The sequence below is a fragment of the Sturnira hondurensis genome, unplaced genomic scaffold (assembly GCF_014824575.4).
Source record: "Sturnira hondurensis isolate 20B ecotype Veracruz unplaced genomic scaffold, ASM1482457v3 Scaffold0004136, whole genome shotgun sequence".
Taxonomy (NCBI): Eukaryota; Metazoa; Chordata; class Mammalia; order Chiroptera; family Phyllostomidae; genus Sturnira; species Sturnira hondurensis.
This window is the reverse complement of record NW_028076767.1, coordinates 27,533,872-27,561,481: the sequence shown is the minus strand read 5'-3', so window position 1 is coordinate 27,561,481 and position 27,610 is coordinate 27,533,872. Positions and strand designations below refer to the sequence as shown.

Here is a 27,610-nt window from a genome sequence, read left to right as displayed (position 1 = left end):
ATACTATAAATATCATCAATGGCCTTTTGATTGGTCACAGAAATGAGGGCTGGAGCAGCTACAGGTCGTTCCTGCTTGTCACGTAAATGTAGATGCTGTATACAGGAATGCTGGTGATGGTTGACATTTTTTATCTGTCCATCCATCTATCTCTCTTACAGTATATTGAGGTGTGCCTGTGATCTCTAGTCAGAGGTGGAAGGAGAAGAGAAGCCAGCATTGTCCAGAGTGATGTTACTAACTGACGGGGATTATGGGTCTCATTTTCGGAGAGAAGGTATATCCTCATTTCAGGAGAGCTGTCGGCCCTGTTAGGATTAAGCGTGCTATTGTTGTTGAGTGAAGTTTAATTATGAGTGGGAAGGGTCTGTGTCCATGTTTGAGTAGCCAAAGGGGTGGAGAGTCTCTAAGTATTCTCCCTGTCTTGGCCCTGGCTATTTTTTCTTTTCATCTTCATGAAAAATTCTTATACATTTTTATAAAATAAATAAAAATATGCCTTATGTTACACAAATTATACTTTTTTGGTTTAATGTCCTTGGGCATTTTAACACATTTTTCCCCTCTGGGAAATTTTGGGGGCAGGTCCCCTGAAAGTCCATTTACAGGTTAACATGAGCGAATGGCTGTGAACAGACTCATAAACTGAGAAGCACTGTGTCCAGCGGAGGAGGAGGTACATCAATGGCAGAACTTCACAGTCTCCAGAAACCACCCCCACATTGAGCACCTTGAGGCCTGAACCCAACTCTTGCCAGCTCTCGTGGGGCACTGAGTCTGAACCTCGTGTCTCTACGGCTCTGACCCCAGCCTTTGGAAATGAGAGCTAGTTGGACAACACGGGCTTACAAACGAAAAGCAAATGCTTCTCCTGGATGCTTTATTGGGGGCTTTCAGTGTTTTCTAAGCATGAGCGGCAGTGACATCCAGACCCTCTCCCAACATGCAAAAGGCACAGGAAAGTGAGACGAGACCAGGGCAGGCAGCGTGGATGCAGAGACCCCCCCGTGGGGCAAGGTGGGGCACGGGAGGTGCCCCACAAGGGGTGGGAACAGAGGACATCAAAAGAGACGGCGCTGGCAGAGGCCAGGAGAGGGACTTGAGGGCTCATCCACCTCCAGACCCACCCCTGCACTCCGGCCGGGACTGACCTTCTACGGTGGCGAACATGGCTTCTGCTGAAAGTCCACCTCACGGCGGGGGCGGGGGGAATCAACTCTGTGGGAGGAAGATGACGGATGCTGCCTTCAGGAATTACTGGTGAGGTGCCAAACCGAACTCACTGAACCCCTCCGGAGGGGAACGAGGGTGTGCTCGTGGTGTCGGTCCCAGTCACAGCCTGGCAGTCGGGTGCCACTGCCTTGGCTTGAGCCGCTGCTGTCTCAGTCCGTGTCCAGGAGAAGAGTGAAGTCCCTTCCAATCTTCAGGGGCCTCCTGTGGGGTCTCCGGGTCTCTAGCCCCACCCATAGGTACCACTTAGAAGAGCTGGGTCTTGATGTTGGCTTTGTCCTGTGGAAGAGTTCCCTGGGCAGGAGGGAAGGGGAGGCGAGGGGTCAGGCCCTCTGAGCCCCCAGCACCTCCCAGAATCTGGGCCCTGGTGGGTGAAATGGCCTGGGACTCACCTCAGATCCTAACCAGTCCCCACAGTTCCATCTTGAGCCTTGGATCAAAAGAAAAGGCATTCATGTTTTGCTTCTGTTCTCTCTCTCTCCTTTAGTAGCGCCGTGGCTTCGACTCACGGCATTGGCAATGTCTACTTCTACACTATGGAATGTTTTCACACTGACAATAGAATTACTCCGAACAAGGGGCGGGGAGGGGGTGTCCAAGTGTTCGTGAGACAGTGCATTACTGAGAGCTCACTGGGGTCACACAGCACAGAGACACCGACGGTCAGACACCAAGCCCAGGCCCAGCTTGGCTCTAGATGTATTTTTTCTTGAGGTACCAGTAGGCAAAGTAGCCCATCCCACCCAGGGAGCCCATGAGGAAGGAGGCCCCAAAGAAAGATGGCGGTTTCCGCTTGACCAGCCGGAATGCATTGGGGATGACGGCTGACAGCAGGGTGGTATGAATGTCGCCGAGGACTTTCCGGAAGGCAAAGCGCTTCTGGACCCTCTCGAAGAAGGACTGCAGGTTGGGCCGGCTGCCGTCTTCCCAGTATTTCTTGGACAGTCCCAGGAACTTGAGGCGATGCAGGGTGGCTCCCAGGAGGACGTCGGCGAGGGTGAAGGCACAGCCACAGAGCCACAGCTCACATTTCTGCCCTAGAGGGAAGAGAGGGGGCACGGGGGCGGGCGGGGTCGGCTTTTCCACCCCCGCTCATGCACTGACTCCTCCAGGGGGTCGGCTGCCTGTCCAGGTGCTTCCCCGGGGTCGCTCACTCCCGTGCAGCTCAAGCAATTTTCCCCGTACCCTTGTGTTACCCTGTCTGCTTTTTATTTTAAATCAACCTAGTTTTTAAGTGCAAGCACTGAGCTTTGGGACTTCAATATTTAGATACTGGTCAGGAGGAAGAATCAGTGAAGGCCCATGAGAAGGAGTGGCCTGGGGAGGTGGGAGATGGCCTACGAGTGGGTGACGTCGTGAAGCCAAGATAAGAAAATGTTCCAAGGAGAAGGGAGCACTCGGCTGTGCTCAAGTGCTGTGGAGAGGTCAAGTAAGAGGAGGCCTGAGAACAGTGGCTGCAGTTGGCGGTTGGTGACCTTGACAAGAGCAGCTGGAGTAGATGCTGACGATGAAAGCCCAGTTGGAAGGAGTTCAAGAGAGAAAGGGAGGTGAAGAACTGGAGACGGCGAGCAAAGATCACTCTGTCGAGGTGTTTTGCTGTAGTGGGAAGGATACACTAATAACCTGAGACGGGTCAAGAGTGGCTTTGTAAGCTGGGAGGGGAAAACCAGCATGTGAATGGGAATGCTCTAGCAGATCTAGCAGAGAAGAAGATTTCTCCTTTTTATCATCTGAGTCTATAGGAGAGAGTGGAGAGAATTACTGATGGGGTGTCCTCAAGTGGTTGAACGTGAACGGCATCTAGGAAACAAGGACAGGACTGGCCTTAGCCAGTGTGAGGACAGTCCGTCCTTGGTAACAGGACAGAGTGTGGGGTACCATGGTTCACTAAATCTAAGTTGCTGTCAAATGTTCAGACAGCTGCCCTGCAGAGAACATGTGATGCCAACTAAGCTACTGATTGTGAGAAACATTCCAGTCTCTCACAAACTGGATAGTTAAGGTGGCACAATTTAACATGAATTCATCTCAGAATTGGTAAAATACAGTGTCTGTGGAGACATGAATGCTGGGTAAGTGGGTAAGTACTTATGGGGGTCACAGCTGGGGAAACCTCTCCCTAGAGCTTCCATTTCCTGTGATATAGAAGGAAAGTGACCAATTGAGGAGAAAGGCAAAGGTGTTAAGTGCTCATCTGGAGAGGGGACAGTGGGAAGGCTAGGGCAGCAAGGTTAAGGCTAAGGCTAAGGCTAGTGGCCGTGAAGTCAAAAGCAAGAGCAGCCAGCACCTCTGTGTGTGTGTCCAGCCGCATTTAGGCCCACAGGTGCAGGTGCTGAATAGGTGGAGGGCGGCTGAACCAGGTTTGAGGTTTTGCAGAGTGAGTATGAGGAGACGAGAAAGGTGCAGGCCGGGGAGAGCTCAGAGAGACGGTCAAGGAATTACCGCCAGGGAGGGAGGGAGGTGAGCACGAGGAGGCGGGATCGTTGGAGGGTGGAAGTCCGGCCAACAGCCTGGGTGAGGGCGGACAGGTTTGAGAACAGGACCCAGGACATCCCCGGGCCACTCCGAGGTGCAGGGACTGTGAGTGAGGAGAAGCCAGCACTGCACAGGAGGAAGAGCAGCCTGCGAGGTAGGAGACAGATGGGGGAGTGTGGTGGCGTCCCTACTCCTCACGAGGATTTGATCAAGTCGGTGCCATTATTATCCCCATTTGACAGATGAGGCAGCGGAGGCACACAGCAAGTAAATGGGAGAGCAGAGTCTGGATGTGAACGTAGGCCGTCTGGTTCCAGAGCCTGTGCACACAGCCACTGCATTACATTCCTTCTTCCTATGTGCCGATGAACGTAGGCATACGCCTGTCTCTCCACGTACACCCGGGCCCCTTTTGATAAGTGCATTCTTTACTTGGGTCTGGGTGCAGATCTGTCTATGTGTCTGTACCATGTATGGTGTGCACGTCTGCTCAAACCCATGCCGCTGATTGTGTATATGCATGTGAATATCTGCACCCATGGGTGCCTGTGTCCATGCGCTGTGAAGGTCACTGCATGTATAAGTTAAGTGCATGCCCACATCCAGTGGCTTTTTGCCTGCAGACAGATGTTCCCAGGCATGTATGTGTGTGTCACTAAGAATGTCCATGCCTGTGTTTATGTTTGTAGGCAAACACTAATAACCATGACTACATGTGTATGGGGATTCATGCAGCTATCTGGCATGTCGCCAGAGGGCTGACTCCTTCAGCTGTCCCCATCCCTGGTTGTGTGGCGTTCCCTTGGCAATCCCAGCCCCACACAAACCCCATCTTGTGCCCTCCCTGAGTCTGCCAGCCAAATCTGCCGGAGACGCACACGCTGACCAGTTACTCTTTAAATTCATGACCGCAAAGCCCAAGAGGGCACTCAGTGCTGCCCAGGGCCTGCAATAGTTCTCAAGTAGGCTTGCTCCCCATCCCCTGGGGAGAACTGCACATCTTCCATCTCGCCTCACACTCTCAGTTCTCTCTCAGCTGATGACGTCACCTCATGCTTCATCCAGAAAACGAGAGCCTTCAGACATGGAGGCCTCCACTCCCCACCATGAAGCCCACAAACCCAGGCACGTGCATGTGCCTTCTGCCACCTCCGACACAATGGCAGGTGCAATCCGCCTGCTCTCAAGGCCAGGCCCTCTGCACCCACCTGATGCTGCCTGTCTCCCCTCTGCCTTTCTAGATCCACCCTCCTCTCTTCTCTACCCTGCTCTGTGCCCAGGGGGATGACTCTGGCTCCAGGGGGCTCGGGCAATGGGGAGCAGCGGAAGGAGACAGGAGGGCAGTGAGAGTGAGGTCCTATATCCAAGCCCTATATCCTTCAGGTTCCTCTCTGCGGGTCACCATGCCCTGGCTGTGTCCCCAGAATGAAAGTCACAGCTCCTGCCAGGTGCCCCTCTCCACACAGTTTGTCTGCCCACTGTCAGAACCTGCTCCCACCCCTCACGACCTCAGGCCCAGGGTACCACACTTTTCCTTGTGGTTTGTTTCCCCTGAAACCTGCCCACATATTTGTGGAAATTTGTGGAAAGTCCCTGTGACAAGCCTTCTTCAGTTATCCAACGTGAGGTCACCCTGTTTCCTACGGAGACCTGCCTGGACCACACCTCCTCCCATCCTTTCGTGGGCTTTGCATCACCGGTCCCGCATCATTCCTTTCTCCTTTCCACCAGGTTGTTTCTACCAGCCTGAAAACACACTTTTGTACCTGCTGTTTAAAAAATAACCCTCCCTTCACCCCATAGCCTTCTTCAGCTCCCACCGATCTCTCTATTCCCTTCCACAGACAAACTTCTCAAAAGAGCTGTCTACACCCGTTGTCCACATTTCTGCCCATTTGCTCTTCAGCCTCTGCCCCCACATTCCAGTGAAACTGCTCTGGGCAGGGTGGGACCAGCAGCCATGGGACAAGATCCATGGGCGCTTTCCTATCCTTGTTAACTCAGCCTCCCAGCCCCTTTCTGGGCGCCTAGCCCGCAGGGTCCTCTTACCTCACTGGCCACTCCCACTGGGTCGGCTTCGCCCGCCTCTCTGCCTCTACCCCTCTCTTAATGTGGGGGAACCTTGGGGCAGGTGTGGAGTTTTAAAATGTGCCCACGGGTTGGTACCCCTCCCTTTGGTGAAGCCCAATTCTCCTCCCCTTAGCTACGGCTGTACTTCATGACTTGCTTCTATGGAACACAGCGTGGCAGAAGTGACAGCTACTTCCGTAAGTCATCAAAGGCGCCGTGGCTTCTGCTTCTTCTCCCTCTTTCCTGGATCACTCGTTCAGGGAGAAGGCAGCTGCTCCATTGCAAAGAAACGCAAGCAGCCCTGTGGAGAAGCCCGTGTGGTGAAGAGAAGAGGCCTCCTGCCAACAGCCAGTGGGGAACTGAGCCGTCCAGTTAAGAGCCCCGAGGGTGAGCCAGCGTGGAAGCCAGTCCTCCAGCTCAGACGACCACAGCCCCAGCCAACAGCCTGACTGTAGCCGGCACCACACACCCCTAGTCGGAACCACCCGGCCAAGCTGCTCCGGAGCTCCTAACGCACAGAAAACGTGTGATACGAGAAATGCTGTATGTCTAAGCTGCTAAGTTCAGGAGCAATCTGTTACACAGCGGTGGATAATGAATACGGCACACCTCGATCTCTCTTTTTGTCTCGACTCTCTCCTGGACAAAACCATCCAATTCTATGCCTTTAACCATCACATATATGCTGGTCCTCTTGGCCATAGCAGGAAATGGTAGCAGGAAATGGTAGCACTCAGTAGCTGGCTCCACTTAGGGCTCTTAACTACGACGTTATCATACCTCCCAACCCTAGGCTTTGCCACACAAGGAGAGAAGCGAGCACATTTCCCCTAGGGAGGTTTGAGGGACCCCTTGGAGGTGAATGAGCCAGAGAGACCAGATGGGCCCAGCCAGTCTGACCTTCAAATCCCATAGCCACCCCCCTGGGCCTCTGCTGCCTCCCTCAGCCCCCAGGGGGCGTCAGGACTGCCCACGCCTCAACATCCTGAACAACCCCGGTCACCTGGCCATCAGGCAGTGCAATGCTAACTCCTCTTGGAGACCTCGGAACCCAAACAGGGAGTGCAGACAGGAGGTCCTCGGGCGAGGATCCCCTGAGGAATGTGTGTCCACAGCTGCTCTCCAGGGCCACCAACTCTCTAGCCCCCTGTCCAGGTCGGACCCTATGTCTCCCCCTGACCACACAGCAGCTAGCGTTTGCAGGCACCTCCAACAGCAGCGTGCCAGGCAGTGAGCGTGCTGAGCCCTCACATGCACTTTCTCACCGACCCCCACGACAGCCCCGACAGGCAGGTGCTCACTTCCCTTCTGCAGAGCAGAAGAGGCACCAGAGCTGGGGCTTCAGAACGGCTCCAGGAGCCGTTCCACCTCTTCCATCGGTGTGACCTTGGGAAGCTTACTGGGCCTCTCTGTGCCTTAATTTGTTCATCTGTTAAATGGAGTTACTCATATTATCCACATCCTAGAGTAACTATGGGATTAAGTGAGTTAAAATACATGAAACGGTCAAAACAGTGCCTGGCACACAGTAAGTGGTGTTAAACACACAGATCGTGATGGGCCACACGGTGTCGCTCCAAAATCCCTGTGTGGAAGGAAGCCTTAGCCCCAGTGTCTCAGACAGTGACCGTGTTTGGAGAAAGAGCCTTTAAAGAAGTAAGTTAAAACGAGGCCCTTAGGGCGGGTCCTAATCCAGCCTGGCTGCTGCAGGCGCCAGGGCCACGCCGCAGGGGACAGACCACACGACAGCACAGCAAGCACACGGCCAGCTGTCCGCCTGAGGGAGAGGCCTCAAAGGAAGAACCTGAAAAACAAAACCCACCAAACCTCAGCAGAAACCGACACCTTGACCTCGGACTTCTAGCCTCCAGGACTGTGAGAAAATAAGTCTCTGGTGTCTGAGTCAGCCAGTCTGTGGTATTTTGCTACGGCAGCCCTAACAGATCGATAGATAAATAGAGAGAATACGCTTGAGAATTAAGGTCCCCCAGTGAGAGAACGGCGGAGCTGGGGCTGTCTGACCCCAGAGGCCGTTCGGCCCTCGGCACTCTCCCGCAATGGCTTCCCTCAGCACCCCTCGGACACGAGTGAAAATGCTCCCCTTGAGGTACGTTTTATTCTTCCCCTCTTAGCCATACCATCCTTTTTTTTTCTTTAGAGAGGATTTAAAGCCGCTGGCTTTGGTACACATGACAGGGCCCCTGTTGCAGACTTTGGGTCTTTGAGCGTGACTTATGTTCAGGGCCTCAGTGGCGAGACACTGGAAGACCACTGGGCCCATCAGGAGGGAACTGTTCTTGCCCTAACTGCACTAGTTACGAGGAGTGTGACCTTGAGCAAGTCACTTGACCTCTTCAAGCCTCAGTTTTCTCATCTGGAGAATGTACATGTCCTTAGCTGTCATATTTTACTAAACTAGTTTGTTCCAGGCACTGTACTGAGTGCTTTTAATTTTCACAAGCGTGCAACACAAGGACTAAGGTTTTAAGTTGGATTCTTATCATCCCGTGTTACAGGAGAGGAAACTGAGGCTGCAATAGGGGAAGTGACTTGTCCAAGTCACACAGTACAGGCAGCAAAGCTGGAACCGGAACTCAAATCTGCCTGACTGTAAACTTGTCTTTTAGAACATTGTGCTCCACAGCTTCTCAATATACACAGTCAATGTGTGTGCGTGTGGCTCAGTGTAGCAGCGTACAATGCATAGGCTCCATCAGTCATGTAGCTGAACAGGTAAGACTTACCGCCTGCTTGAGACAGAGCAATGGGAAGGTCTGGAATGAAATGTGAAAAAGAGCTGTTGCAAAGATGTTTTGTAAAAGGAAAAAGGAGCTGGGCGGTGCGGAGAGAGTGCTGGATGAACTGCAGGGGCAAAGATGCAGAGGTGGGAATGCAGCTGGGCTGCCCAGGGTCCAGAGAAGAGAGCCTCTTGAGAACAGAAAGAGTCAAGGTCAGAGAGTCTGGGAGAGCCTGGATGTCTGGCTGCAGCTTGAAGGGGCCATACTACACCCTCGACCAGGGGAAAGGTCACCATCCCCACCACCACCTCATCTTCACCAACACCTACTGTGTGCTAAGTGCTGATCTAAGCACTCTACATGTGTTACTTCATGCTGTTTCTCAGCATCTCTCTGAGATCATACTGTTGAGGTCATACTAGTATCCCCATTGTGTAGGTGGAACCTGAGATCCAGGGAGGTGAAGTAGGTGACCCATTGTCACTCAGCTAGTAAGTGGCCAAGCTAGGACTTAAACCTAGGTCTGCCTGACACCACGGCCCATGATCCTAACCACTTGGGAGGGGTCTTCTGACCCCTTTGAAACACATTCCATTTTTTGGGGGAAAAAAGAGATTGAGACCGGTCAGGGTCAGGGTGGGGAGGGGTGGCTGGCACCAGCACCTACCTACCCCAGATTTGGTACTCACCCTCGTTCTCAAGCTTCCTCTTCTCCAGCTCGGCCTCAATCTGGTCCAACACCATGGCCAGCTCCCCGAGGATCTTCTTCAGGTAGCTCACATCATCGTGCTCCAGGATCTTGGCCTGGGGGCAGCACAGGCAGAAGCCAGAGGGGCTGAGTCTCGGCCCAACACCCTTCTGCAAACCCAGCCTCCAAACATCCCCTCAAGAGTATAGGATGCTCCACGGTGACAAAGGACCCTCAGCCAGTGCTCACAGCATTCCGTGAGCTTGGCTGTCCTGGCCAGATCCCTTTTACGGGGCTGGACCCTTACACCCCAGCTGCTGGGAGGGCCCATTGATAGTGGCTCATAGTTGACCCTTCCCCAGAGAATTGCTCTTGGCCAATGAGCAGTTGCTCAGAAATACCTGGGAGGTTGCCCAGACCCTTCAACCTTTCAAACCCCTGCCAGATTCTGTAGTCAATGGCTTGCTGATATAAGGATATCAAAGGCTGGCCCCTGGCCTCAAGGTGGATCGACTTTGTGCTCCCGTGAACTTGGCCCTTTCTTCTTTTCTATACTCCCCCATTCTTCCTGGGCTCTCCTCAGAATACTCCTTCAATACCCAAGAACCTCTGTCTAATACACGCTCTGCTTTTAGGGGCACAACCCAAGACATGAGGAAACTGAGGCTCCAAGGGGACAGTGGCTTGCCTGAGGTCAAACAGCCAATAAGTGACAGGGGACAGGGGACTGGAAAAGCAAGCCAAAGGATTTCCCATTTCACATCATCAGCTGACTGTCTGCCTAGAATTAGCTGCTCCCAGTTGCCCTCTTCCATGGAAAAGACGATGGGAGAGAGGAACGAGCAGGCCTGGAGGCACTCACCATGAGTTTCTTCTGCTTAGAAAGGTAGGGCTCGGAGAGCTGGGGCTCCTCTTCATGGTCCAGTTTCGTGAGGTCCGTGGTGGCACTGGCTAAATGTCCTGGGGGGAGAAGAGGAACAGTCCTGTCCTTCTGATACCCAGCGTCACCCAACCCGTTCCCTCCCAAACTTGGAGTTGGTCCCATTCAATAACAAGGACCAACACTTGTGCAGACAACACTTAACAGGCACAACAAGCTACAACACGGGACGGCTGAGACGCCATCCTGCCGTGGACTCAGTATGACCAGAGAGGTGGACATCTAAAGAGACCACTAGCAGCTCACGATGGTCAGTCTGGGATGAAGAGTGGCCAGAACACTGTGGGACCCAGAGAGACATCAAGAGCCTCTCTGAGGGAGCCCCTCTACTCTCCGGGACGAGTAGGAGTCTGTCAGAAATGAATGTAATGCTAAATGTGGAAAAACTCATGCTTCAGAGTGTGCCTCCCCCACACTCCCTTGGTGCTGAGGAAACAGGTCGGAGGGCTAAACAGTGGCCCGCACTAGGGAGTGACAAGCCGGTTGAAGCTGGGCCTGCCTGATTCTTGGTCTAGTGCTCACTCATTGTACCCACAAGGAAAAACTTGTGTATTGCAGGAAAAAACGTGAGAGACATTTGGTGTCTTGAAACTTCTACTGTTGGTGAGGCAACTCCACTAAAAATTTAGGGACTCAATGACCTATCTTTTTTTTTTTTTTTTTTTGGAAAACCAGCCTTGTTGACAAGAAGGCAAGTGACAGAAAGTGGGTCAGTGATGGGAATTCAAGCCAGCACCTTAAGAATTACCCTTAATGGGAGAGAGGAAGTGCCCTATAATCTAACTTCCAAAGTCTTTAACTTTGAAAGTCTGACTGTAAACTATGGGTTTTACAGGAGGAGGTGGAAATATTACGTGGGAGAAGATCTTGGGTTCTGTTCCCTCCCTGGGGCAGGCCTATCTGGAATTCTTAGCAAGTTGGGGACATGGTAGGTCAAGTGTGTGGTGGTGCTCCAATCCTGCTCTGCCCCCTCCCCTGGACCCCAACTCCATTTGGACATCCTCAGGCTTCTGGAAAACATCCTGGCCCAGTCAACCTCATCATCTTCCCTGCTCCTTCCCTGCACTCTCCCCAAACTGCAGCATCCTCTCGCCCTACCCCACACCCTACGCCGAGCCAGATGCCTAAGGGTTGTCCTCAACCCCTCCTTGTCCCTTCTCCCCACACCAAGTCGGTCCCAGATCCTGTTGTTCTTCCTCCTCATTATTTTTCATATTTACCCTCTGCCTTTCGACCCTCTCACTATCCCTGTTAATCTTTTGCTTGCATGATTTTGACTCACGTCTGTCTGTGTTTTCTCCACTCCAAGCTCTTCCCCCACTTCTGCCAGAGAGACCTTCCTCAAAACAACACACTTGACCACGCCACTTCCTACTTAAAACCCATCCCAGGCTCCTCTCTGCCCTCAGATAATGTCCAAGCTCCTCAACAGGCCTTGAAAGACCCAGCAGGACCCATCTCCTCTGCCCTCACTGACTCCATCTTTCACTGAGTTCCCCCAACTGTCCCCACGTCCAGATGGTAGCATTTTAGCCACTCCAAATGCCTGACGTTCCCAGAATGTGCCCGACCGTTCCAAACCTCTGGGCCTTTGCTCACATTCTTCTTTCTCCCCGAATAGGATTCCTCTATATTTCTGAAAATCCCCTTCCAGATCCGGCTCAAGACCACCTCCTCCACAAAGTCCCTCCTGATCTTCTTGGAGGTATGATCGCTCAGTGACTTAGCCCTCCGGTGCACACTGCACAGATTTCTGCCGGAGAATGCATGCGCGCCAGTCAGAGCTATCGTCGCGCAATGCCATTCCCATGGTAGTCTATGAGAGAAGTGCCCCCCGGATGGTGCAGTGTGCCACCTGCATTGCTGTACATGGAGATTTTGATGCTATTGTACTTATCTCTGGGTGTGTATGTCTCCCACCCGGAGCTGAGCTTCTGGAGAGCAGTGGCTATGTCAGATTTATCTCTATTCTCTTAAAACCCCGTAGAGGCCTGGCACAGAAAAAGAACTCCGTGAGTGTTGAATGAACGCATGGAATGGCTGAGTAAATAAGTAACCAAAGTTGTTCAGTTTCTGCCTTCTGAGATTTCACCATTTACCACCCTGTCTCCTGGCCTGATACAAGCCCAATAAACACATTCTCAGATCTTTCAGCTTTGGGGCTATATTAAGCCTCATTGATGTTTTATGAATGTGAAGGTCAAGTACAGCATCTTCTCTCTTGCCAGTCATAGGAGCTGCCTGTATGGCTCTCAGTAGACTCTAGGGGGGCAGACTAGGCCAAGGGAAGACCTTGGACTTCCGTATCCCGTGGGGTCTCTCCACCCCTCTCCAGCGGGGCTAGAGCCCTGGGACCCTTTCAGCTTCTTCAAAGGAGGAAGCAGGCTGGGCCTGCTCTGGAACCCCCGTTGCTTTCCAGGCACCTTCAAATGGCTCAGGGTAGAAAGGTGGAATACCTCCAGCCTCCAGGAACACTTAGGGACTGCTGCCTCCTAGCCCAGGCCTCCATCGTGGCTCACCTAGATGACAGTCAGGACCTCCCAACTCCTCTGCCCACCCTCAGCTGGGTGATCTTTGTAGAATCCAGATCCGATGACGTCACCTCCCATCACTCTTTCTCCACTGCTCTTCGGATAAATTCCAATTCTGCCAGACCTATTCCCCAGACTCACACTTGCCCACTTGCGTCCCCTTGGGCTGCACTTCACCCACACTGAACTTCCTTCGGTCCCCAGAACACACCATACCCTCTCGCTCTCGAATCTGAAAGGATTCTCCCTCCCCTTCCCCTTCTAACCCACCCCGGGGCAGTGGTCATCCTTGGACATTGCTGCATTTCCGAATCCTTCCACGACCTCAGAGGTTGGGCCAGGCATCTTCTGTGGTCCCACAGCCTCCTTATCGTAACACTGATTGACACTATGTTTGGTTTTGAACAGATTATACATACATACTTGTTGAAAACTTTGAACATTAAGTCATGCACAGTGAAGACTCAATCTCCTCTCAGTCTGTAGTCCTTTATTTCCACTCCCCAAATCAAGCAGTATTGGCAGCTTCTCATGCCTCCTTCCCAAACACTCCTTGTTTCTGAAACACCTGTGTATCCATTTAACCTCCTTTTAAATATGTTAATGATAGCACACTGATGCATTTTGCCTTCACTTTTTTCCACTTACTAATATATCTTAGGGAACATTCCATATGCCTATTATTTTTTTAATAGCTGCACGGCATTCTATGGTATGAGAGGGCTAGAATTTATTTACCCAGTTCCCAACTCAAGGACAGCTGGGTTATTTCCAGCCTCTTGCTAGTACCACTTGTAATGCGATGAATATCGTCGTACATACTTCTTGGTGCTCACCTCCAAGTGTACCTGCAGGAGAATCTCCACGGTCTGGTCCTTTCTGTGTTTCATATAAAGAGCCAGATCGCCCTTGACAGTTTGTTCACATTTACCTAGACCCGCACTGTAATTACCTGGTCACTTGTCTTTCTGCTTCCACAGAACTGGGACCCAAGCGTGATAGAAGCTGTGTGTCTCCTCACTGGTCCCCAGACCCCTGCCCAGGGCCTGGGCCATAAGAAACCCCATAAATATTGTTGACTGAATGGGATGGGATTGAGTCTCACAACCCTTTACTGAGCACCTATCACCTACGTAGAATCATCAGACTTTGTCTGTAGGGCCCCATGGGGTCTGCACAGAGCCTGGACAAAAGTCTGTAAACACTTGTTGATGGACACCCTCATTTCATCCAACCTCCATTTACTGGATGCTGGTAACAAAAGGATGACCTGGGCCATGAGCACATCCAGGCTAATAATACATGGGTGGTGCTTGAATCAGAAATCAGAACCCCCCCTGCCCAGGGGGCCTCACCATATCTGTGCAGCCTTCTTCAGTGACACCAGCCTGATGTCACTCAGTGTCCTGGGCCACCAACCACAGTCCTGACCTCCCTGGGCTTTGACCCAGGAGTCTGGGACTGGGAGCCCTGTGGGGAGGGGCCCTACCTCCCCACGAACAAGACAAGCCTCTGGAGAGACAGATAGCCTTACAGGCTCTGTATGGGATCGGGGGGGGACAAAAGTAGGGGGTGGGAGAGGGGACTGGGAGACAGAGAGGGAAAGACAGATTCCATGTGAAACAGAGTAAATGAAATGGAAAGCCAGAGAGAATGGAAGAGAGAAAGCAAGCAAGAAGGAGGGAGGGAGGGAAAGAGAGAGAGAGAAGCACCCAGAGTGTGAGCCACAGAGATTCACAGAGACAGAAAGGGACAGAGAGGGAGGCAGAGACGGGGAGGAGAGGAGGAGGGGGAATAGGAAGAAGGAAAGTAAGAGACATGCTAATTAGAGAGCAAGAGGAGGCAGAGGGAGGACTCCCATTGAAAGGGAGCAGGTGGGCAAAGAACGGGGTCAGCGAGGGGCCCCAGGCACTCACTGCGGATCTCGGCTGTGGCGTACTTGGGGATCATGGAGTCGGTGGTGAGCTCGGGGTGCAGGATGCAGCCGTGTGTGTAGGCGTCCATGGGCAGTGCGTCCAGCAGCTCGCGGTACTGCAGCACCCGTGCGTGCTGTGGGCTGCCAGCCTCAGGCATCAGGGCCACCACGTTCTCTGCAAGGCATAGCCAGCAGCTGGACCAGGGGTGTGGGTCCTGACTAGGTAGACCACGCCCTGATTCAAAGAGGCCAACCCCTGGCACCCCAACTTCCCTGACCGGGAATCAAACTGGAGACCTTTCACTTTGCAAATGATGCCTAACCAACTGAGCCACACCTGTCAGGGCTCTCCTTTTTAAATGTTGGCAATTAATTCACATTCATTTTAAACAGTGCGCGCGTGGGCTGTGATCCCCTCTCAGCTGTGTTTTCAGGCTCTGCCATGAGCTGTGAGCTCCTGAACTAGAGCAAAGCCAGAGGGAGGAAGGAGGGGGCATAGAGATCTACAGGGCTCTGGGTGTTGGCCCTGTTCTTGTCTGCAAGGCTCTAGGATGTCTGGGCCCATGCCTGTGGGCTTCCTGGCAGTCTGTGGCCCTCACTATACTTCCAGGGTCTCGAGGGCTGGGCTGCTGGTGCCCTGGCATCCTGGAAAACCTCTACCATGGCCTGTGGGGGCTTAGAAGGTGGTTTAGGTCCTGCTCATGCCCAAGGAGCTCCCAAGGGCCTATGGCCGTGCCTGTGACTCTAGACTTCTTAGGGAAGGAGACTATGGCCCTAGACCTTCAAGGTGGGGGTCAGGGGTTCTGGACCATGCCCTTTCCCTGTAGTACCTTTCCCTGGGGGTCTGTGCTGTGTAGCCCCACGATTCACCTTGGGAGAGACTGGGCCTTCCCATCTGAGCCTGCAGGGCCCCTGGTGGGTGCGGCAGCCATACCTCCTGTGAAGGTGCGTTCCACATAGTCGATGATCTGGTCGTAGTCACTGATGATGTTGTCACGGTGGATGATAACGGGCACCTCCTCGCCCAGGTTAAGCCGCATGAACCAGGGCTCCTTGTGCTCGCTCTGCGGCAGGCTCACGTCCCGCTCCTCACACGCCAGGCCCTTCTCTGCGATCACCAGCCGCACCTGCAGGTGCCAGGGTCAAAGCAGGGAAGGCGGGTGGACACACGGGGACACACTGCCCAGGTGGGATAAGGCATGTGGGGAGGAAGGTCAGAGGTCACACACAGGAGGGGACACTGTTTCTTCCAGTCCATTCTCAGGCCCCTAGATGGGAAGGGGGTCCTATCTCCCAGGGGCCCAGGGCCTGGTGGTTACAGGGCTGAGTTTCATAGCTGGACATACCTGGGATAGAATTCCTGGTTTTCCTGTGTGAGTTTGGGCAGATTCCTTGAACTTTCTAAGTTTGTTTCCTTAGTTGCAAAATGGAAGCATTAGTAGTACCGATCCAGTGTCTGGTATGTAAATAGCACTCAACTCTCAATTATCATGATCACGACTGAACTCAGCCTGGCCTGCAGGGGCGGAGTGAGCCAGGAAATTTGCAGAAATTCTTATTATGATCAGTGAAAAGTTTTCAAATTATTTGAGGAACAAAATGAGGTGAAAAATAATTTGCCAACATTGGTTGAGCCCTTTACTGTCCCCAAATGCCTTCCCATCTGGTTACTGGATACTCACAATAGCCTCCCAGAAGAGGGCAGAGCAGAGACTATCTCATTATTTTTTTTATTAGAAAATTAAGCCCAGAGAGGGTAAGTAACTTACCCAAAGTCACAGAGCAGTTTAGCAGCAGACCTAAACCTACAGGCAATGGTTCCTGACTCCCAGACCAGTGCTCTCTGCGGTGGGGGGCTCCTTCCAGGGAGTCCTGGGTCTTCCCCTCTCCTTAGTTTTTCCCCTATGGCTCTAGGGTGTCCCAGACCAACATTTGAGCTGGTAGAAGCTAATGAAGAACCTTGAGGCAGGGGTATGTCCTGACCCTGCCCAAAATTTCTGAGCTGAAAAACAGCGATCACATAATCTAACTGTCTCCTTCTTGGGGACTGAGACTCAGGAAGAAGGCTGAGCTCATCCAAGGTTCCCCCAGCAAAAAGATGGCGAGTGACTCCACCCCTCCCGAGCGTCAATGTCCCTACACACCCAAATGGAAGTTCTGGGGACAGGGCATTGCCGGCTTCCCTCCCAGATGCCAGGAGTTAAAAACCCAGACGGGGCAGTGTGGGTTTATGTTCAGCATGTTGGACTGGGTGCCAGACTGTGTCAGTTCAAATCCCACCTCCAGCCCTTACTTGTTGGATAACTTGACTTTACAAATAGCTTTACATCTGCGTGCCTCAGTTTATTCACCCGTACAATGGGAATCCCACTAGCATTTCCCTCAGAGGCCTGTTGTGAGAATCAGTTCCTGTGGAACAGAGCCTGGCATACAGTAGAGGTAATATGTCTTAGCTACTTGCAATGGAATAGGTTTTGGAGGCAGACAGACATGGACTTACAGCCTGGTTCCACTGTTTATTTGCTGTGTGACCTTGGGCAAGTCACTTGACCTCTCTGATCCCCAGTTTCTGTGAAATGAGGAATGTAATCTACTTCTTCAAGGCTAGCTCAAGGTTAAGATGTGATGACATGGGTAAAGTCCCAGCACAGGAGGTTCACACATGGTTTCTAGCCTCACTATTAGCATGCACATTCTCTGCACAGGCTCCTGGTGATGTCCTACAGTGAGTGCTTCATGCCCCACACTCGCAGCTGACATGACTTCTGTTTAGTGAACTGTGGGCAGGGCGAGGTACTTGGCACCTGAACTCCCAACATTCATTCATTTGCTCCTTTAGCCAGAAGCAGGTCCTGCCAATGATATTGGGAGGCAGGCACTCAGTCCACACCCTGGCTCTGCCACAGCAGTGCTGTGTGACCTTCGAGCTACCATGGTCCCTTCCTGAACTTCCTCTTTCTCATTAGTAAAGCAAGGGGCTGCAGTCCTGCAGAAAGCTGACACTCCATTCAGACCACACAGGAGACAGGGCTGTGGGAGGGAATGGCTGGGTCTGTCTGACAGAGAGGGAGGAACCGTGGCAGAGAGTGAGCACCCAGGGGGTGGCATCTGTTTAGTCCGGGTGTGTGAGTGTGTGAGTTGTGTGCATGTCTCTGTGTGCACATGCGTGCATGAGTGGGTATGCATGGATGAGTATGCCAGTCAGTGTGAGTATTCAAGTACCGTGTGAGCACGTGTGCATTAGTGTGAATCCAAGTGAGTATGCATGAGCGAGAGCACATGTGTCTGTGTACATTTGAGCTCATGGGCAGTGACTGTGCCTTAGAGAAGCCCCAGAGCCATTGAGGCTGAAGTTTGCCTGGAGCCAAACCACCCAACGCCTTCCTGCCTCTCTGGGCATCCTCCTGCATCGGAGGTCAGACTCTGCCCAGTCGTCCAGCCTCTGGGCCAAGCGGGGCCTCTGGATGGAGGAAAGAGAAACTGAACCAAGCCTTTGCCCTTGGCAATGGCAGGCATTTGGCCTCTGTCCTGGCAGGGCATCTGCCCTGTCCTGACATACCAGTGACAGTGCCAGGTGGGGTGGCTGCCTGGGGAGGGCACTATCTTTAGAGGCATAAGAGCCCTCACGGAGCTGCCTCGGGTCACACTGGCAAGCAGCCAAGGAGACTCTCTCCTTTGCTGAGCTGAAGGCCAGAGCCACGTGCCATCCTGCGGGGAAGGGGGGTGCAGGAGGAAGCCAGGCCCAGGGGAAGGGCATACAGTCACCAAGGCCATCTGCCACCTCTGCCTCCTGGGGGCTGGACCACACTTAGGTGGTCACCACTCAGTGGAACCAGACATCAACCATCTCTGGGCAAACTATCTTCCCTGTGGGTGCCTGAAATTCACCCACTGGTGCTGCATTGCCATGGTCAGGCACCATCCCTCCTCACCCAAGCCCTTGTTTCCGACGGGACTGTGATGGGTTGGGTTGGTGTCTCTTCCTAGCCACTTACTTAGTTGCTGTGTGACTTTTCAAAAGACACTTAGACTCTCTGAGCCTTGGTTTACTTATCTCAAATACCTTAGTTTTAAATTAATAAACTTTATACTTTAGAGCAGAATCAAATACCTTTTTTTTAAAATGTAACATATATGGCTTACAAAGTCGTCAATTCCCAACACCTAATTTATCAAGCACCTTCTCCGTGCCAGGTCCTGTTCTAAGTGTGGGAGACTCTGCAGTGAACAAGGACCCCTGCCCTGGGGAAGCTGGTGTTCTAGAGGGGCCACACAGATAATGAGCAGTTACTATGACAAACTGTGTCAGAAGATGGTCAGTGCAACAGAAAAAAGGAAAAATACATCAGAGTACAACTGGGGATGCTGGGGTGTCAGGGAGGCAGGTGACAGCTTTAAATAGGGTGATCCACCAGGGCTGGCCTCTTGGAGAAGGTGACCTTGGAGCAAAGGTCTGAACAAAAGTGAGGGAGTGGCCCACACAGGGGAAGGCTGTAGGCAGGGGACAGCCAGTGAAGAGGCCGTGTGTGAGGAGGCCGGGTGGCTGGAGCGGGGTGAGTGGGCCTGGGAGAGGGGGGAAGAGGTCAGAAAGGATCAGGCACCAGGACTTCCAATGGAGACGCCTAGACCCAGGGGCCCATGAGGAAATTCAGGAAGTCTTTGAACTAGGATGGGAAAATTACATGTTTATTTTCAGCAATCTCAAACTGATGTTTAGCTTTTTCTTTAATTATGAGTGTAGGCGACAAAGCATGGTAGTGTTAGCAGTGCCTGGAATATTGTCACCACTAGGAATCAGATATTTCCATCACTTCACAGTGGTGGCAGTTACACTCATCACGACTTCAGCATCACCGTAGTTATCAGTCCTGCCACTAGACTGTTATATAATGGGTTAATATAGAAACATGTCATTATATAACAAACTAGTTTTTAAAATATGTCAATAGCTATACTTCAGTATGGTTGGTTTCCCTTCTAATCTAATAATCCTAAGTATTTTATTTGATTAAAAGCATTATTCTGACACAGGTCCAGAGGGTTCCCCCCGACTGATGAGGGATCCATGACCCAAGGAAGGTTAGGGTCCTGCAGGAGGGCCTGAGGCCATTGTGGGGACTCTGGCTTTTCCCCAGAGGGACCTGGGGAGCCACTGTGGGCTCCTGAGCAGAATGATAAGATCACAGTTTTTACCTGGGGGCCTCCTGGGGGCTAGGTAAGTGGTCACGTGCAACAGTATGGGGAGTGCTGGGGCCCAGTGCCTAAGGGCATGGAAGGCAAGGCTTGGGTGAGAGGTGGAGGTCATTTAATTCCCTCCTGCCACATCTGCAAAGCGGCTTCTGGGAGACCTGCTCTGTCTTGGGTGTTGGGATTGGCCTATGGTAGGACCCAGACCTGGGCCTTTTACTCCTGGGGGCTAAAGGCTAGGCCAGGGCCTCCCCCCAGGTACAACCAAGGCCAAGGAAGACTCTGAGAGGATGGGGGCACCCTTGAACCAGGCTTGCTGCAGGGAGCCAGGAATGGTGCCCAGAAACTCACCCCAGTGGAAAGGACGACAGTAATAATAGCTAACTCCTACACAGCACTGTACTAAGACCTTTACATGCACTAAGTTTTTTTAATCCTTGCAAAAATCTAATGGGGTAGGCACTAGTACTATGCTCATTTTACAAAACAGAAAACAGGCGCAGAGATAGTAAATAACTTGCCCAAAGTCACACCACTAGTAAGTAGCAATCTTTTTTTTTTAAATGGCTTGAGTTAGGACAGAAGGATTCCCAGAGCACAGGGGGTGGGGTGGGGACACACAGAAGTAAAGCAGTTTTTCCCGAGTGGGGATTGGGGGGAGGTTGGGTACATCAAACATCTAGTCCATCTTCCTGTTGTGGAAACTGAGAACCAGAGAGGGCCAGGACTGACTTGAGCTCACACAGCCAGTGAGTGCAAGTGTGAGCACTGGAATCCTGGTGTCTTGACTCCCTGCACTCTTTGCCCCTCAGAACCTCACCTCTCCAAAGGAGAACGGGCTAGGAGCAGGAACAGCCTCAGAAGCACCCTGACATCTACACCATGCAATTAGAACCCCGCTCTGAACCCTGTGGCCCCAAATGGTCACCTATGGTGATGCCTAAAAGTTCACTGTTAGAAAGAGGTTTTTAAAGGCACCAAGTTAAGTGTGTGATCTTGCATATCGCCAGATCTTCACAGCCCTGGTCCTAACCCTCTGCATACTCCTAAGCATATGAAGAAGCTGAGACTTAAGACGGATGAAGCCTTGGCCAGGTGGCTCAGGTGGTTGGAGCATCATCCTATACATGAAAAGGTTGTGGGTTCGATTCCCAGCCAGGGCACATACCTCAGTTTCGAGTTCAATTCTCACTTGGGGTGTACACTGGAGGCAACCTGTCAATGCTTCTCTCTCATGCTGGTGTCTCTCCCCCCCCCTAAAGTCAATAAAAGCACATCCTCAGATGAGGATTAAAAAAGAAGAAAGGTAAAGCCACTTGCACAAAGTCACAAAGCCAGGAAGTGGCAGAGTGGTCAGTGCCGGAAGTGCAGGTGCAGTCACTGCGCACTTGCCCTGCGCCAGGCGCTGTGCTGAGTGATTCACACGAATACATCTCCTCCCAATGACTCTTAACAGGGAGGTGCTAGTAACATTCTCAATGGACAGGTGTGATAACCAGGGTATGGGGGTTAAAGCAACCTGCCCAGGATCACCCAGTTGGTCAGTGGTGGAGTTGAGACTTAAGTCTGGGCAGTCTGGCCGCAGGGTCTGGGTTCTGGACTGCTCACTGACCTGCTGCCCTCTGGCTCTGGAATAGTCTCCAGATGCTCCATGGGGGCCGCCGCCACCACTCCCGGGGGTGCACTGTTTCTGCTGTTAGTAACTCATGTGCCATTAAGAAGAGGCTTAATGCTCTGCATGGGGACCTGTTCCCTGTGTGCAGGCAAGGCCCTTTGGGACTGAAGGGATGAGAGGAAACTCAGCCGCTAAGCTCCTATTACATGCCAGACACTTAACATATGTCCATGTCCTCTCGGTCCCCCAGGAATTCTGCTGGGTAGGATGCAAGATTCCCCTTATACAGGTAAGAATATTGAGGCACAGAGAGATGAAGTGATGTACCCAAGGTCACACAGCCAGTAGCACTCAAGATGAGACTGGAACCCAGGACTGACTGCAGAGCCCATGCCCTTTCTGCCAGGCTAACGCTGCCTCTATACCCACCAGGGGCCCCTGGGCAGGAGGGAGGCCCTGGCAGGAGAGGCAGGAAGATGCTCAGGCTGGCCGGTGAGAGGTTGGTCACGAAGGGGGCTGCAGTGGGCGGTTCCAGCCATGACTAGGGGGCCACTTTAGCCCTGAGCTCAGGCTGAACAGAAGACATCCCACATGGGGAAGAGGAGGCAGCTCCCCCAGGGGATGGTAATGAGAAGTGTCATCGCTCTGCCTCCCATCCGGTCCCCACCACTGGGGCCTGGCTCCTGAGGTTCTGGGTGGGAGCAGATTCTAACATCTGGAGGTCAGGCTGATTCCTCTCCAGACCCCCAATCCCCAACCCCCAATGACTTGCATAGCGCCTGGCACACAGTAGGTGTTCAGTACACAGGAGTAAAGCTCATGGGCGACCCAGGGAGATCTGGGCTAAACCGGCCTCTCCGCCACCCAGTACTCTGACTACCATAACACCCGTTATTCACAGAGACTTGAGTCCATGCCAGGCCCTGCCATCAGCACTTTTGGGGCATCAGCTCATCTCACCATTTCACCTTCAGCCCTCTGAGGAAGGTGCTGCCATTAGCTCCATTTTACAGGTTATACAACTGAGGCTTTGGAGAGACAAAGTGACCTGCCCAAATCCCCATAGTAAGTTATTGGGGAAGATGCCAACCCCACCCACTGGGGGTTGTCTGGCCTCAGGATCTATACCCTAAAGTGGAATTACTCAAAGGGAGACCAGCTTCATCAGCATCACTTGGTAGCGTGTTAGAGATGCAGCGCCTTGGGCCCCGGGCCAGAATACTGAGTCAGAATCTCTGGGGTGGGACCCAGCAGGCTGTGCTGTAGCCAGGATCATGCAGCGATTCCAATGCACGACCAAGTTGGAGTAGTGCGGGTCCAGAACAGTAAGTTATGCCGCCTCGTCAACAACCCTCGCAGCAGCCCTCAGAGGGGCTGGAATTAGAAGCAGCTGTTATTATTATCATCCCATTTTTCAGACTATAAAACTGAGCCTGGAGCAAGACTCAGACCCAAATCTTTTGGTTCCAAGGCCCCTTCTTGTTACAGAATCCGTTTCTCCATCTGGAAAATGAGTGCACGGAACAAGAGGATCTTCCAGGGACAGACAAGCAATGGTCTGTGAATGCTGGGCCCTGGCCATGGTGCTGAATCTGTCCCTCCCACCGGAGAATCGCCCCAACTGAGAGACTGAGCTCCTAGAGGCGGGCACTCCTGTCTTAGAGGCACAGTGCCGGGCCCTCACCGCCAGAAGCGGGAACCCCAATAACTCAGCACCAGGCTGTATTCCTAGCTGACCCCTAGCTCCCCTGAGTCTGAGGAGTGACCGAGAGGCCATATTGTGCCTGTAAGAGTAAAACACAGATCTCAGGTCTGGGCTGGTCTAAAAAGAGTTAACTCCTTCCTACTATACCAAGGGGGTGGGGGGAAGGGGGTGGGGGTGGGGCTAGAGATAGACCCTCCAAGCCAGAACAAGGGCCCCAGCCATGCAGAGGGGCAGAGGAGCCGAGACCTGAAGGCCTGTAGTATCCGGGACAGGAGCTTGGAGGCAGGGCTACCATGGCTGGAGGCTGGACCCCAGGAAGCGCTCCTCCTACCAACAGGCCGCCTTCCCAGCAATGCCCATTCCCTTCCCTTTGCCTTTGTCTCTCTTCTCAGCCCTCCAACAGAGCGGGTCTTTCTGGAAGGGAAAGAGGATGGATATTCCTACAATTGGGGATGGTGCTTCTGGGGCGGAAGACAGAGCCAGTCACCTCCAGGGAGAGCAGCCCAGCACCTCCCGTCCTCCGGCCGGAAACCCCAGATTCCACCCTCCTCTTACACCGGGTCCTCAGACCCCGTAAGCGCTCTGGAATCCCCTCCCCCGAGCCTCCTAGCCGCCAGACGCATCCGGTTCCCCTGCTTTCTCTAGCTGTACCTTCTGGGAGCTGAAGGACTGGGTCCAGTGGTACAGAACCAGGCTCTCCTTGGGCCAATGGGCGGGGCTGGCCGCCTCGGGCGCGTCGTGGGCCTCCGCAGGCTTGGCTGCATCGCTCTCCAGCGCTGAGATGGGCCACCAGCTGCAGTTGGTGGGGGTCAAGTTGTTGGGGGTCGCCATGACAGCCCGGAATCCGAGGGCGGAAAGAAGGAGGCTTCCGAGGCGGCTGGCTCTCTCTCGCCCAGCATCACATGGCCTCTCGGAGCCTGCCCCTCTCCTTCGCTCCCTCCCGCCTCTCTCCGTGAATGTCATTTCTCACTGGGCGAGCAAGGGAGGGAGCGAGGGGATCCCGGGAGGTCCTTCCCTCCTCCTCCCCTTGGCCCGCCCCTGGCCGGTGCTAGACAAGCCACCAGTCCTCTCTGACGCATTCTGTGGAAGGGTGCGCGGAGCCGTAGGGAAGCGGGGTATGCTCCCCAGGTGACTCCTGTATGGCCAGTTCCCTGCCCATGATTCCACCATTGTAAACGCGTTCTGCCTCGCAATCTGCTAAGAAGCAAGTATTTCTTTAGGACAACTAGTTATAGGGATTTATTGCTTTTATAAATCAGTGTCTGGAAATAACCTCTCCATGAAGCTGTTATTTTCTAACTTTTCTCCTTTGGAACCTTTAAGAGCAGAAGGGAACAAACTAGTTTATTGTGTGCCCAGGCACTGTTCTAAGGGCTTAACCAATAATTGATGCACTTAGCCCTCAGAATAACCCTATAAGCCTCATTCCACAGAGGAGGAAACTGAGGTACAAACAGGCTAAGTGACCTTGCCCAGGGTCACCTAGCTAGTGAGTTGGGGGTGCTGAGATTTAAACTCAGGCTGTCTGGCCTGAGTCAAGACCACTGCTCTCAGCCGTAAGGTCAGGACAACATATGAGCAGCAGCGCAGCAAGCGCTGGTGGACCCACGCACTTTAACTGCATCACCTCATTTCATCTGCAGTGATCATTTTTCCCAGGCGAGGAAGGTGAAGCTCAGAGGTGTAAATCATCGGTCCAAGGTCGCATCTCCACCCCAGGAAGCTGAGGCCCCCAAAAAGACTGTAACACCTGCACTGTCACGTAGTTTATCCTAAACAGCCATGCAAACTTCCCAGAAAGTTCCTTAATATACGCTCGCTTCCCTTACTATAAATATTGTTTTAATTTATTTAATTCCCTGAGCAAATAGATGCACCAGGAAAATAAGCTTCTTAGTCTCCACCGCCGCCCCCAGCCCCACCCAGTCACGCTACCAGGCACTTCTGCCTCCACCCCCTGCCCCCCCCTGCCCCCCCCTGCCCCCCCCCCCCCACTGACGAGCACGGCTCTGGAGTGAGCAGCCAGCAGCCTTCCTTCTCCCAGACAAAAGTTCCGTGGTCCATGGGCTCCTCTTCGTTCTCTGGCTGCCAAGGAAGCTTAGAGCTCCAGTTTCTGTTAAGTCCCAGTTGCCACAGGCGGCCTCCCTCAGCGATTTTTCTCTTTCAAAATGTCTTGGTGTTCACAGTTTGATTGTGCAAAGAAGGATATGCGCTGTCTTGAGGGAAAATGCAAATATCTGTGAATTCAGAGGAGTAGGGCCTTAGAAGTTTGATCGAGGTAGAAAATCTGTGCCCGATCTTTGACTCCAGCCTGGTGTATCTAGGGAGCCAGATGCAGTGGTCACGCTCAATGTGTATTCATCTCCTCAACAAATACGCACTAGGTACTTCAATGGCACAAGAAATACAGTGATAAATAGACAGACACCGGTCTGTTCTTTGTACTTCAGGCCTGTCCTGCAGTTGGCTGAGTGGGTTCCAGTGACCACAAAAAGCTCCCCAGGCACTAGACACAGGTGTTGCCAGCTTGGGGTTAGCCTGTGTGCACTAAAATAGTAAAAGTGCGTGAGGAGAGATGGGTAGGGCACGGTCATCCCCCACTCAGGGGCCTCTAAGCAGCTTGCTAACTAAGGACGAAGAGCAATTAGCTAAGTGACGAGAAGACGGGAAAGGGATGCACACTCCAGACAGAGAGGAGCAGGTGCAAAGGCCCAGGGGTGGGAGTGAGAGCGGTGTGCTTGTGGGACCAACGGCTACTTGTCTGGCTGGAGGCAGGGATGACAGAGGAGGCTGAGTGGTCATGCCACGTCTATTCAGCCACCTTTAGGAGTTGTCACATGTTGAGGGTCCTTGGGGGTCATTGGAGAATTTTAATCAGGGAAATAACATTCAGTTTTGGTGCCAAAAATCTGAAGAAGGCCTGAAGTATATATACTGACATTCCCACATATTAACTCACACTGGGGTCTGGATGTTTCCCACCAGTGATGGGATTTCTCACGTCCTTCTTCCATGGCAAATGGGGATGGGCTCAGCCACCAAGAGGTTGCCACTGAAGGTGAACTTGGCACAGTGAGATGGGAGCGTCAGGGAAATATTTCACTTGGGCTCATGACTGGTAAATTATATATATATATATATATGTGTGTGTGTGTGTGTGTGTCACCACAGTATAATAATGGCCCTTAGGGTTTTCCATGTACTAGGTGAACACTTCACAGTCATTATCTTACTTGAGGTGATGCTGTTGTTATCCTGATAACACAGATGAGGAAACTGATGCTCAGATGAAGTCACTGTTGGCCCAGAGTCAAGAGCTAACCCACACCCATGTCTGTAGACAATAAGCGGTTAGATAAATTAAGAAATTAGGAGGACTTCCAGCCAAGATAGAGGCATAGGTAGACAGATACGCTGTGCCTCCTCACATAACCAAAAGAAGGGTAACAATAATTTAAAAACAAAAAACAAACCACAACCGACCGAAAATCGAACTGTATGGAAGTCTGACAACCACGGAGTTGAAGAAGACACATTCATCCAGACGGGCAGGAGGGACGCAGTGGGGCAGCCGGGGGCAGAGAGGACTCACGGCAAAGCGGCGGCTGGTGGACCCAGTGAGGTGGCGGATTCTGGAATGGGATGTGCAAGGCTGCAGCTAACCAGCAAGGTGGCAGCTGGCAGACCAGGTGGTCCCACCTTTGTGAGCAGATAAACCAGGCGAAACTGGGAAGTGGGATGACCGCACAACCCAGGGTCCTAGCGTGGGGAAATAAAGCCTCAAACCACTGACTGAAAACACCTGTGGGGGTTGGGATGCTGGGAGAGGCTCCCAGCCTCACAGGAGAGTTCGTTGGAGAGACCCACAGGGTCCTAGAAGGTACACAAAGCCACCCATGTGGGAATCAGCACCAGAAGGGCCCAGTTTGCTTGTGGGAAGCAGGGGAAGTGACTGAAATCTGGCAGGGAGTAGAGCAAGTGCCATTGTTCCCTCCTGGACCCCTGTCCCACGTATAGCGTCACAACCCAGATATATGGGTTGCCCCACCCTGATGAACACCTAAGGCTCCACCCCTCACTACGTAACAGGCACATCAAGACAAAAAATGGCCCAAATGAAAGAACAGATCAAAGCTCCAGAAAAAATACAACTAAGTGAAGAAGGGGTAGCCAACCTATCAGATGCACAGTTCAAAACACTGGTAATCAGGATGCTCACAGAACTGGTTGAGTTTGGTCACAAATTAGATGAAAAAATGAAGGCTACACCAAGTGAAATAAAGGAAAATGTACAGGGAACCAATAGTGATGGGAAGAAAACTTGGATTCAAATCAATGGAGTGGACCAGAAGGAAGAAAGAAACAACCAAACAGAAAAGAATGAAGAAACAAGAATTCTAAAAAATGAGGAGAGGCTTAGGAACCTCCAGGACACCTTTAAACTTTCCAACATCTGAATTATAGGGGTACCAGAAGGGGAAGAGGAAGAACAAGCGGAAAACTTACTTTATTTGAA

At 52.4% G+C, this 27,610-nt stretch overlaps 1 protein-coding gene across 2 annotated transcripts; it reads right to left on the bottom strand.

Moving 5' to 3' along the window:
* Positions 1-863: 863 nt before the first annotated feature.
* GDAP1L1 (ganglioside induced differentiation associated protein 1 like 1) lies at positions 864-24,285 on the bottom strand. 2 transcript variants are annotated; one of them, XR_005066132.1, is made up of 7 exons: positions 23,746-24,285; positions 15,522-15,714; positions 14,589-14,762; positions 10,064-10,161; positions 9,203-9,317; positions 1,623-2,267; positions 864-1,524 (listed from the first exon to the last, which is right to left on the bottom strand). XR_005066132.1 is itself a non-coding variant. In XM_037044114.1 (6 exons), exons 1-6 carry the CDS (start codon positions 24,055-24,057, stop codon positions 1,924-1,926), a joined length of 1,236 nt encoding a protein of 411 aa, XP_036900009.1. In that variant the 5' UTR covers positions 24,058-24,285; the 3' UTR covers positions 864-1,923. The 2 variants fall into 2 exon arrangements, 1 of the variants encoding a protein (XP_036900009.1); XM_037044114.1 differs by having other exon boundaries at positions 864-2,267.
* Between the last annotated feature and the right edge of the window lie 3,325 nt (positions 24,286-27,610).